At 33.8% G+C, this 12,120-nt stretch overlaps 1 protein-coding gene and 1 long non-coding RNA gene across 6 annotated transcripts; both read right to left on the reverse strand.

The window, feature by feature from the left end:
- Positions 1–458: 458 nt before the first annotated feature.
- LOC134799633 (uncharacterized) lies at positions 459–10,917 on the reverse strand. 5 transcript variants are annotated; one of them, XM_063772073.1, is made up of 9 exons: positions 10,825–10,894; positions 10,724–10,757; positions 10,002–10,019; positions 7,302–7,319; positions 5,858–5,875; positions 4,690–4,788; positions 3,489–3,566; positions 1,762–1,803; positions 459–535 (listed from the first exon to the last, which is right to left on the reverse strand). In XM_063772073.1, exons 1-9 carry the CDS (start codon positions 10,867–10,869, stop codon positions 516–518), a joined length of 372 nt encoding a protein of 123 aa, XP_063628143.1. In that variant the 5' UTR covers positions 10,870–10,894; the 3' UTR covers positions 459–515. The 5 variants fall into 5 exon arrangements, with proteins under 5 accessions (XP_063628143.1, XP_063628151.1, XP_063628159.1 ...); XM_063772081.1 differs by lacking the exon at positions 5,858–5,875 and adding an exon at positions 5,402–5,419 and having other exon boundaries at positions 10,825–10,884; XM_063772089.1 differs by lacking the exons at positions 5,858–5,875; positions 10,002–10,019 and adding an exon at positions 5,402–5,419 and having other exon boundaries at positions 10,825–10,917.
- LOC134799626 (uncharacterized) lies at positions 8,859–9,537 on the reverse strand. The gene is made up of 2 exons (XR_010145436.1): positions 9,110–9,537; positions 8,859–9,077 (listed from the first exon to the last, which is right to left on the reverse strand). It is a non-coding gene; the product is annotated as an uncharacterized LOC134799626 (long non-coding RNA).
- Positions 10,918–12,120: the final 1,203 nt, after the last annotated feature.

Below are 12,120 nucleotides of genomic sequence, written 5' to 3' on the forward strand. Positions count from 1 at the left end.
CTATGATCGGCTTTATTTTAATATGGATATAAAAATCATACTTCTTCTTTCTCTCATCTTCATCAGCATCTTCAGCAAAAAATTGTTTGGTGCCAAACATTAATTACCAGACTTAGACGGGCTTTCATAGAGACGTATTTGCAAGATAGTGTCGAAAGTTTCGACATAGTCATACATTATTTATATGGGGTCCCTCTATCGTCAACAGTTTCTAAAAATCAATATCGAGAAAAAATCACAGTGGGTAACAGAAGCTTGAGCCTAATCAAATAAACCGAGTGAAAGTTAAAATTGAACGAAGTGGCAATGTCAGTCCTGAATAATTCATTAATTTCAAAAGAGCGACGCCGTATAAAGCTAGGTTTTTAAGGTTTGGAACTAAGTATGTACATACTCAAGAAATGATCAAGATATCAAAGTGAAAATAATTTTCATGACATATATCAAACGAGCAAACATACATTCAACTAAGGTATATTGCAATCAGTGTTTTCTATTCTTCCCAGCGCACAGGTTTAGCTTCGCAGCGCACCACCTGCAACCAAATAAGGACGTTATAGTAGTTTTCGATATAAGTGCGAGAAGTATATATGTCATTATGCACGAGTACCTACCGAGATCGGCTCGGGGTCAAGACTCGGGTCGAACAACGTTTTTTAATACAATTGCGAAAAAACTACAAGGAAATAAAAAACACAGTAGTTAAAAGAGACAGTTTTATTTAATTTCTAGTCCAATTACGAAAATAATACCATTGTATTATTATATATAAAAAGACAACAGTAGTATTTTGACCACAGTTGTTGGTGCCTGCATGATATTTTTCAGATAATTCAAGAAAGTACGCCAACAATACGTTTTCCGAGAATGATACGGTTTGTTTTTCTCGTTTCCAGTTGACGAAATGTTCATAGGCAGCAATGTATAATGCTTTCGATTTTTCCGGTAGGTACATAATATACTGTCACTTGCAACGGATGCCTTTGGTTTGATATCTGGTGGAGTTCAATTAAATAACTCCAAAATCGTCGGAATCACTCATTTTTATTTAATACCTTATGATACGTTCGTGGCAATTACAAACATAAATCACTTAAATGTTGAATAAAAAAGGCGGGAAGGGAATAAAAAAGTTTTACTTTTAATTGCCATTTTTTATTTCAATGTGGATTCTGTTTCAGCATTATGCCAATTGAAGAGAAATTGTATTATTATTTCAGAACATATAATTATGTAAAAAAAATTATCTTTTTTTATTTCTTTATATTGATATATATCTAATTAATTACATTTATATTCTTAAGTGCAGTGTACGAAAGACAGCTTCATTCAATCGCGCGTTGTTCAAGTAATAATATTGGGTCTCGCATAATACTCCTTTATGCCCAATCGCGTGTTGTTCAGGTGGGTCATTTATAAGCGGGTCTCGCATAATACTCATTTATTTAAAAAGTATCAATCAGATTACTTTTTAGCACTAGTGTAAAAAATCAAACTTTACTCGTACGCACGATTTGCAGCTAGGTACATAAACTAAACTTTGTGAGCAATTGTATTAAAAAAATGTTTTTGTTTATTCAAACTAATCTGTTTTTATTTTTTATTAAGAGGAAATAGGACGACTGTTTGTTTAATATCTAGCGAGGAAAATGAGGACTACGTTTGTATCAAAAGGTGATATCTGACGGGTCCTCCACTTTCGTCTTAACATTTTATTAAAATCGCAACGCAAGGCAGGTATCGTATCACAGAAGAACTTACGGTAAAAAAATGCATGACGTTTTTTGCGCCGCTCATCCGAAGCTGAAAGTGTGAGTCAACATTTCGTAAATTCAAATTTTTTCTATAATCTAGTGTAAATCGTATAACATTTACCGACTAATTAATAAAGCAAAATGCTAGTCATACTCGTGCACCAAGAGTTCTATACTATTAATCCCATCGCACTCTGTTTTTATATATTTTTTGTAAGCATATAGAAAATAATAAATGTTTTCGTTGAAGAGCGGGTTTCAGACTTGTGCACCGTCGGATTTTTCGGAGAATATAATACTTAATATAGCAAATGTTTGTGTCTTTTCAAATGGGTTTAATTTTGTATGATTTCATAGAATAGAGAAATAAGCCCTTTTGAAAAGACACTCCTCAAATGGTTTTGCTTAGTACCTACTTAGAAATAAATATTCAGTGTTATTTATTACTTTACTTTATATTGTTAATGCATGTTGTTTTGGAGCAAATATTGTTTAATGTAATTAATTTAATGTAGGTAAGTAGGTAATAAAAGTGTTTTTCATATAAGTGAAACGTAAATTTTTTTTTGAGATAGTAAATTATTCTTTAACCCGAAAATTTACTTTAATTCTATATAGATTTTCCATTTTACACAGGTTTTTAAATTGAAAAGGAATGTTTAGATACTTACAAATTATCACAGGGATTATACCCTAAGAAAAGTGTGAAATGAGGGTTGAAAGTACGGGGGAGGTTTACGCGGATAAAAAAGACGAAAGTATAGGCAATATGTCTTCTCCTCTCCCACATTATTCATAAACATATTTTTACTCTTAAGGCCCCATAGGTTCAGGTTCTTCTCTCACTCTCATTAAATGTAAGCGTGAGCAAGATAGCTGTGTCTATTCGTGCCCGGGTTCTCCAATGTCATGTTTTTTAATTAAATTTTTTGTAACTTTTAACAAAATCGATTAATCGATGAGTTCGATCAAAAAATAAATTGCGTATTCTTAGAAGCAATTTTCATATTTATAGCTTTTGTGCAAAAATAGTTACAAATATTTAAGGTCCGTTTAGACCTTTGTTCGTTATTTTATTCTATCTAGCGAAAGTCATGAAATCAGGTTTAGAATCGATGAAGTTTGTAGAGAAAGGCTCAAGATAGCTGTTTAAATTTTTGGAAACCGTATTGTGATCTAAAAAAACGTTTTTTTAATTACTCTGCTGACTGAACTAACTGCACATTAAGGATCACTCACCCGAAAGGCATTTAAGGGTACTATTTGCCATCGCAAATACATAGAACCCTTAAAATCAGAAACATGATGTCCGTGGCAGGTAACATACAAAGAACGTAATAAGTAGACACGATTTCAATTTATTATACAAGGGAGCAAGTTTGTTGTTTTCCTCTAGCTAGTGCTTATATTGAGACCTTAGTAAGCGAGATATTCCTAAATTGAACCACGAGCTTAGTGAGTTTCAAACCCGAAAAGCAAACACGCTTTGTTGCCAGTTTGTTGCCGAGTATAACACAAAATTTTTCGCCTCGCTACCGCGAAGAAAATAAATTGAATATTTATCACTTATCACAATCAAGTCTCAAAAGCCAATTCTAACGTGAAGAAAGAACTTGAAAATACTTTGAAAGGAGCGGATGTATTAAAATCACATACATAACCTGACGTCGAGTAGTGGTTCAAGAGCATAAAAATAAGATGACGTTAGCAAACACAAATTAATATTCATCTTACCTTCCCCATTGGCAGATTGGTCGCGTAATATACCTCTTGTCATTTTTGGTCCAGAATCAACCTCGGCCTCAGATCTATCTAAACCAATGTAGTAATTTTATATTAATAATCTGTAACTTGAAACTAGCGCTTTATTAATAAAAATTTATGTGGGATTAGCATTTCTAATTGATAAATCGCCGTGTGCCTGCTATACGGCCACAATTCAAAATTTTTAATTTTCTGGATTATTGCAGATTCGTATTCAAAATGGTTCAATTTACGACCTTATTTCGAGAGCCATAGCATAAAAGGTCTTTAAGAGCCTTTTTCTCACAAGTGGCCTTATGGATTTGACCATAAATTGTCAGATGATTCCCTGCAATACAGCCACTTGCCAGTCTGCCGCCTGCTCACTGCACGTGAACCTGACGGCCCTTTTGAGTTGTGGCTATATAGCACACGTTTTAAATGAAGCTTTTGAGTTGCGTCCTAGAAAATCATAATTAGATAATGTTGCTGATTATAAGCTAGTTACACATATTATCGCGTACAGTGATCTTGTTCCTATCAAAGTTGATAAAATAAAGGGATTTTAACTATTTTGGTGTTTTTATTTATATTTGCATGGTAACCTTTATCCAATAATTTTGTGTTTAAATTTGGCCGCATCCCAAAATCTTTAAAAAACGTGTCTGCAATACGGCCACAACTCTAAATACCTGCCTTTCGGGCCTTGTGTCTTAAAAAATATACATTTCTTTTAAAAAGTCGCGTGGTCATAAGGAGGGTTATATCATTCCGAGTAAAAAAAGCTAAATTTTAAATTCATAGACCTAAAACTAAAGGAGTAAGATCCTATTAAACACCCTGAACTATGCTCTCACAACTTTGAGACGCGATTTCTCGAAAAAACGGTTTTTTGAGATGTGGCAGTGTAGCAGGCACACGGCGAAATTATAGCAAAATTTTTGAAGTTCCTACTTAGTTATTTGTGTTCTGATAATGAATTATGTAAGGAACAGTAAACGTGAAATATCTATTATTAACCCTGATAGTAAAAAAATACCACGATAGTAAAAAAAAAATAAGAAATATAAATAAGAATTTTGACATATCCTCATACCTCAACTTCTTAATGAATATAAAGAAAATAAGGTACTATTATAGGAAGAAATATATCTACAAAAGTTACACGTAACTTTAATTTTAACATTCCTACCTGAGTCTGAATTCTCTTCATCTGATTCTGAAGAACTGCGTTCCCGTTCTATTGGTTTTTTTTGCTCCTCTTCCGATTTGCTGCCACTTAAAACAGGTTCTGGAATCGATTAATTAAAAAGGGAATCTTGGTTTGCGTAGGTATCATTAAGACGTCTGGATGTTCAAATATTCAGATGTTTGTCGGTCAGTCACGCAAAACCGGCTGAGCGGACTTTGTTGAAATTTGGCATATAGGGCACACCGAAATCCTGGAATAGGTAATACCTACTTTTTAACTTGGATTCGCACCCTGGGTGGTGACATGGGAATTGTTTTCAGAAATTTAACCAACCCACTACGGGGTGTGGTGGTTCCCAATACGGGGGGAAAGGAGTTATTAAACAACTTCTTGAGCGAAGTCGCGGGCTGAAACTAGTGACAGTAGTGACCAATAAACTAGGATCAAAGGGCTAATTCAAAATAGTTTTCGTTTCAGATAGTTTTAACTTTCATTTATTAAAGTTCTAAGATCTAAGAAATCTATCCTTTATAGAATTATTCAAAATAAATTTGAATAATACATAATTTAAACAAACTTGCAAAAATATTTAAGGACACGTATTATTTTACCTTATTTATTTTTAAAGATGACACCTCATACATAATATTTACGACATACCTTATTAACCTAACCTAACCACCTCTATAACTGAAATATCCTCTATTCTTACCTATATTAATGGAACCATCTCTAAATGAGACAGAAATTCAAAATAAATTAGTTAAATTTCAATCTATTTATTTCCGTATTTTTACAAACTTTTAGTCTATCCTAAAATTCCGCATTTGGTTAATTGTGTCTAAACGACGTAAAGTTTTATTTAGTTAGTGTAAGTAGTTAAATTTAAAACTAACGAAACAAAAGCTAAAATCTTTATAAGTAATATGAAAAAAAACAAAAAATAACTTTCATTTATTAAAGTTCTAAGTTCTAGGAAATCTATACTTTGGAGAATCATTCAAAATAAATTTGAATAAAAATTTAAAAAAACTTGAAAAAATTATTAAAAACAAGGATTGGTTTACCTAATTTATTTTTAAAGATGACAACTTAGACATAATATTTACGACATACCTTATTAACCTAACCTAACAACCTCTATAACTGAAATATATTCTATTCTCACCTTTATTCATGGGATCCTCTGTAAATGCGACAGAAATTCAAAATAAATGAGTTAAATTTCAACCAATTTCCGTATTTTTTTTTACTAACTTTTAGTCTATCTAAAAATTCTGCATCTGGTGAATTGTCTCTAAACCACGTAAAGTTTTATTTCGTTAGTTTAAGTAGTTAAAAGTGTTAAAACTAACGAAACAAAGCTAAAATCTTGATTTAAAGTTTATTAATAAACATAACTAGAAATAAAAGTATTAACAAAATAATTAAACTAAACATTAAAATTAAAACTAAACTCTAACAACTATATACACATATTTACAAATAAAAAATGGGAGCTAGCTCGGCGCTGGATGGTAGGGTGCCCAGAAGGCTGGTGGCATTGCCGCGCTGAATGGCAATGCCAATTCGCTGGGCGAGGAAGTACCCAGCCCTCTGGTCACCCGTAGCACCATTAAGACGCTTCGCCAGCTCCCTAAATATATTATGTGTCCCGGGTCCCCAAGGCCCGAGGGTTTCTACCCCTAACGGCTCAAACATGCAACCAGAATCAATGGCTGCATATTTGCGCCGTTTGAGGTGCTCGGCCGTTGCGGCGGCCGTCCCGGTCTTTAAAGTAACACGAAAAAACAAAAAATAACTTTCATTTATTTAAGTCTATGAAAACTATCCTTTGTAGAATCATTCAAAATAAATTTGAATAAAAATTTAAACAAACTTAAAAAAAAAATATTTAAATACAAGGATTATTTTACCTTATTTATTTTAAAGATGACAACTCATAAATAATATTTTCTCAAAAATGGACGGCAAAGTCGACTTTGCCGTTTAAAAAATAGGTCGTGAAACTCGCGAAGTGCGTAGTTTATGGTCAGTCAAAAATTAAAAAGTTAAAAACATTGCAGTCTCGATTTTGGGACTACAATGTTGCATACAAATTCCATTATTTGTCGAGTTCCAAACTTTTTAAAAGTTGAAATGGCCATATCAAATGAAAGCACATGCCCATTAAACAGCCAAACAGATGATTAGTAATTTAGTACTTATTATTATAATGTTGGTACCACGACTATTTAGCCGTCTTAAATAGGTTGGCGTATTTTCGGCAGAAAAATACACTTCTATTTTTTAAGAAATAAAATTATAAAGCCGGCAATGCAAATTTTTTCAATTGTTTCTACTTTTTTTCTGTGAAAATTTATACGTCAGAACGTTGCTTCTGTGAAATATTTCTAATATATTTATATTTGATTGCACCATTTTTGAGAAAAGCATTATATGACTCGGCTAGTTCGACTGGCGGACTCCCAAGGTCGTCCGTTTAAAACGAATCCTCAGCCAGCAAGTAGCTACTTCCGAGCCTCGACAATAATGTACTATTATGACATACCTTATTAACCTAATCTAAATTACCTAACCACCTCTATAACTCAAATATCTTCTATTCTCACCTTTATTCATGGGACCCTCTGGAAATGAGACAGAAAAACAAAATAAATGACTTCAATTTCAATCAATTTCCGTATTTTTTTTTACTAACTTTTAGTCTATCCAAAAATTCCGCACTTGGTGAATTGTATCTAAACGACGTGAACTTTTATTTAGTTAGTGTAAGTAGTTAAAACTAACGAAACAAAAGCTAAAATCTTTATAAGTAACACGAAAAAACAAAAATTAACTTTCATTTATTAAAGTTCTAAGTTCTATGAAATCTATCCTTTGTAGAATCATTCAAAATAAATTTGAATAAAAATCGGGCAAGTGCGAGTCGGACTCGCGCACGAAGGGTTCCGTACCATATAAAAAAAAAGCAAAAAAAAAACGGTCACCCATCCAAGTACTGACCACTCCCGACGTTGCTTAACTTTGGTCAAAAATCACGTTTGTTGTATGGGAGCCCCATTTAAATCTTTATTTTATTCTGTTTTTAGTATTTGTTGTTATAGCGGCAACAGAAATACATCATCTGTGAAAATTTCAACTGTCTAGCTATCACGGTTCGTGAGATACAGCCTGGTGACAGACGGACGGACGGACGGACGGACGGACGGACGGACGGACGGATGGACGGACGGACGGACGGACGGACAGCGAAGTCTTAGTAATAGGGTCCCGTTTTACCCTTTGGGTACGGAACCCTAAAAATTAAAACAAACTTGAAAGGACAAGGATAATTTTATCTTATTTATTTTTAACCCTTTACCAGGCCCCTAAGAACTAGCGTGTCTCCATACGTAGTGTATACATAGGGTGGTCCAAACCTTGAAGTCCAAAAAGTTTTTTTAGATTCCTCTAGCGTGGGCTATCAGAATATACCCCATGTATATCAGCCGATTTTTTGTAGTTTTCGAGTTATGAATTTTTGAAGTTCTTTTGGGTTAAAATTTTGGGGGTGAAGTAATTTACTCACAAAAAAAAACTATTAGAGTTTTTTTTAATGTTTCTTTTTGTAACATACTCCGTAATACATGACGTAATTATTAAAAAAAAAATTAATGAGAATGATTAAGCTTACCCAAATGATGATTCGCTTATCGCATGTCACAACTGTGACTCATCGTGGTCATTTCTGTGTTTTATTAAAGTAAAAGTAAAGAATAATAAAACCGTTTTTTTTGTGAATCACTAATTTGGGAACTTTCGACCTCAGTTCCTTTGAGTGCCGATTCTGTCAAATTTCGACTATTAAGTGTCACTTTTTTTTACCTTTTTTTAAAACACTTAGGGTCTATCAGTTTTTAGAATCAGCAGAAGTCCTTGTAACAGCTTGTATTTTTTTTTATTTAAGCGCAAAATCTAAGCTTGACATGCTTGAGCGTAAAAAAATTATTTCTGTCATGTTTTTTTACAACTTGTATCAACGTGTGGACGCTGATTTTTTTTAAATAATTACGTCATGTATTAAGGAGTATGTTACAAAAAGAGGAATCTACAAAATATTTTTGGACGTCAAGGTTTGGACCATGCTGTATACTGTTACAACCGTATTGAACGCCTTGTAAAAAATGTATTTACGAAAGTCGGAGATGTTCCTTTAAACCAGAAATAAAAATGTGGGTTACGGTTATCCCATCGCCTGTCTAAGTAATTAACTGTCATACTCGATTTTGTCTTATTATATTCTTGATCAGGCGAAGGGATATATTCCTCCCACATCTTATATCGGTTATAATAGTCAAGGTTTAACTCCAAATCTGCTACGAAACATTATATCAATCACTGAATCGCTCTAGGTTGAACACAAAAACAGTTTTATTACTTACGTGAGTTTTTATGACATGACAAGACAATTTACCGGGCCATGGGAAGAATAGCTCCCGCACAGTTAAACTCTAATAAGGCCATGGGATAATGTCCACCCACATCCTAATTCTGGTCATACACAATAATGCATGAATATTTAGCAATGTTTACGATTACATTACCTTTCAACACTCAAAATCTACAAAATATCAATAAATTGTTCGACCTATGTACTTCTGTTTCATAGAAATTAAGGAAAGTGTTCGAATTTCGCCGTAGTTTACTGAAATTAGAGTTCAAGTGAATTTAAACGGCTGCCAAAGATATATTACGCGATTTAGAAGCGTGTTGTGAATGAAGATCATAAAATACTATTTTCAGGGATTGACAAAATATTTTGTAGGAGGTTTGGAGTTAAAACCTGACTACGATAACCGATATAAGATGTGGAAGGAATATATTCTTTCGCCTGATAAAGGGTTAAAGATGATATCTCATACATAATATTACAATAAGTTTTTGGCAAAAATTTCATTTTTGGTACAAGCTTTTATCGCCGACTGTACTTTTTTTCCACAGGCAAAATTTCAGCTCAATCGGAAACCGGGAAGTGGATCAAATTTAACTTGCAAGATTTGATTACACACAGACAGACAGACAGACAACGGTCAGGTGAAACTAAATAAAAGCTTGTAAAATACAATACAATACTCTTTATTGCACACCTCACATACTCGTAGTTTACAATAAATGTACAGTAACATTCTGTAACATAAACCAAGACAATAGAGGTAACAACAGGCGGTCTTATCGCTTAAGAGCGATCTCTTCCAGGCAACCTTTGGGTATCGGAATACCTTCTTAACCTAACCTAACCAAGAAATATCCTCTACTCTATGTATTCTCACCTCTATTAATGGAAGCCTCTGTAAATGAGATAGAACTTTATTTATACCTGGCTTACTGAGTCCCCGTGTAAGTGGAATACCTCTTGTGAGACAAATTTGCTCGTCCCTTGATGTCCCACTTATCCAGGTTTCACGTACTAATTTAAGGACCTCCCATACCGGAAATTCACGCAGTGTCGTGCTTTATGCGTTGAGTTTTTGTCATATATAGGTACCTAAGTAGGTACTTATGTTGAAAAGTAAGGCGTAACAACTGTCAATAAACTAAGGTTTTGGATCTTGTTTTGATACGACCTTGACAATCGCTCACGCTGATTGGTCTCCGCGCGGCGCACATAAAAATTCGAGTTAGACATTAGGCATTTCGCTCGCACTTATTGGCACGCGTGAGATGCACTGCGAGTAGTGTCAAGGTCTTATCATAACAACAATAACAAGATAAAAAACAATAACGAATTGTTAAATTAGAATTAACCACAAGTCTTATGGCTCCTCTTCACGTTGGACCAACACCAACGCCAACGAGGGACGCAGCCATGCGGTAGAATGAGATAGCAATATCACTTGCTCCCTTTAACGCATAAATGCGTCCCTCGTTGGCGTTGGCGTTGGCCCAACGTGAAGAGGAGCCATAATGAGCAGCGGTGTGTCCAATCCTTTGGTTATTTTATTTGCGTATACTTAGGCATACTAGGGAAAATATACTACGGATAGGCTCTTACCGTTTGAGCTCGTACCGTCACACGTTATAACAATCTGCAAATATATTTTTATTAGTTCTTGGTAGGTAAATGTACAAATAGATTTACTAACATCAACTTACTAAAATAAGGAAACATATTGAGCATGCATTTCGGTGGTTAGGCATGGCGATTCGGCACTAAAATAATCTGAAATATTAAAGAAATCACTTCGCGTTACGCTATGAATTTAATTAATTCACATTATCGTGTTTTGGTCAAGTTATCGCTCCGGAAAAATATAGGTACTTCTAAGTATATTTTATAGATACTTTATTTTTATTACTTAATAGTAGATATACCTCGTAAAAGTCGAGGAAGCAAAATATCCCAAAAAAATGGGAATATAGAGAATTGTGAGCGTTTCAAGACATGAGACGCAAACAAATTTTGTCGTCGAGCGAAACAACATTTTTTTACAAATAGGATTTTTAAATAAATAGCTTGATTTAGAAAAGTAATGTCCAACTTATACTTGCTTAGTTTGCATGGCTTTAACATAATCTAAAAGATAAAAATATGGCTCTCTTGTAAAATAAAATAGCTGTCACGCATGTGTGAAATAAGATCGACGAAAAATATTTGTACTTTTTATTAGTTCTTTAAGTTAGTTATACTATGTAATAATACAGGAAAAATAAAGAATTATCATAAAGTATCTTGAGTTTTACATATTTATAACTAAACTTCCATTCATACCTGAAACGAGAGTTATACAAATTGCTAAAACTTGGAGATTCAACTGTTAAAGCTTGCTTTAACCTAACCTCCACAACTGCAACGAAACGACTGCAGGGGTTTCGCTAAGCGCAGAGAGATTTGCACGTTCCCGGAGAAAAATGAATACAATAAATCTGCTTTTGCCTGCAGCAACCCAAACGTAATGGTTCCCATCGGCAGAACCTGAAAAAAGTCACATTAACACACGCATTGACAGACTAGGTACTACTTTTCGGGAAGTTTTAGTTCATTATTTTTGTTTATAGAAATAAAAGCTATAAAAATGAGTCACTTATGTGAAACTGAAAACAGCAACTTTCGTAGCATCTTTGGTTAAGCGGATTATCCTTTAATGACAATAAACATCTACTTTGAGACTAAAAGGCGAATTTCTAGGTAAAGTCAAAGACTTGAATTTAATTTCTGACCGATTTCGTACCTTGTCAGTGACAATGACAATCAACATGAAGTTGCTAGAGACCTCATACTACCTATTGTCACTATGACAAAGTAGTAAATGGGTAGGAAAGTACATTCTTTTAATGTACCTACCTACACTCTACAGACAGAGGTTAGTGTTAATGTGTAATACTACCAAAAATTGATTTTAGCAACGACTCATACATTATAAATCTGTTCAAATTTCCTATTACATTCTA

The sequence above is a fragment of the Cydia splendana genome, chromosome 2, assembly GCF_910591565.1.
Source record: "Cydia splendana chromosome 2, ilCydSple1.2, whole genome shotgun sequence".
NCBI classification, from domain to species: domain Eukaryota; kingdom Metazoa; phylum Arthropoda; class Insecta; order Lepidoptera; family Tortricidae; genus Cydia; species Cydia splendana.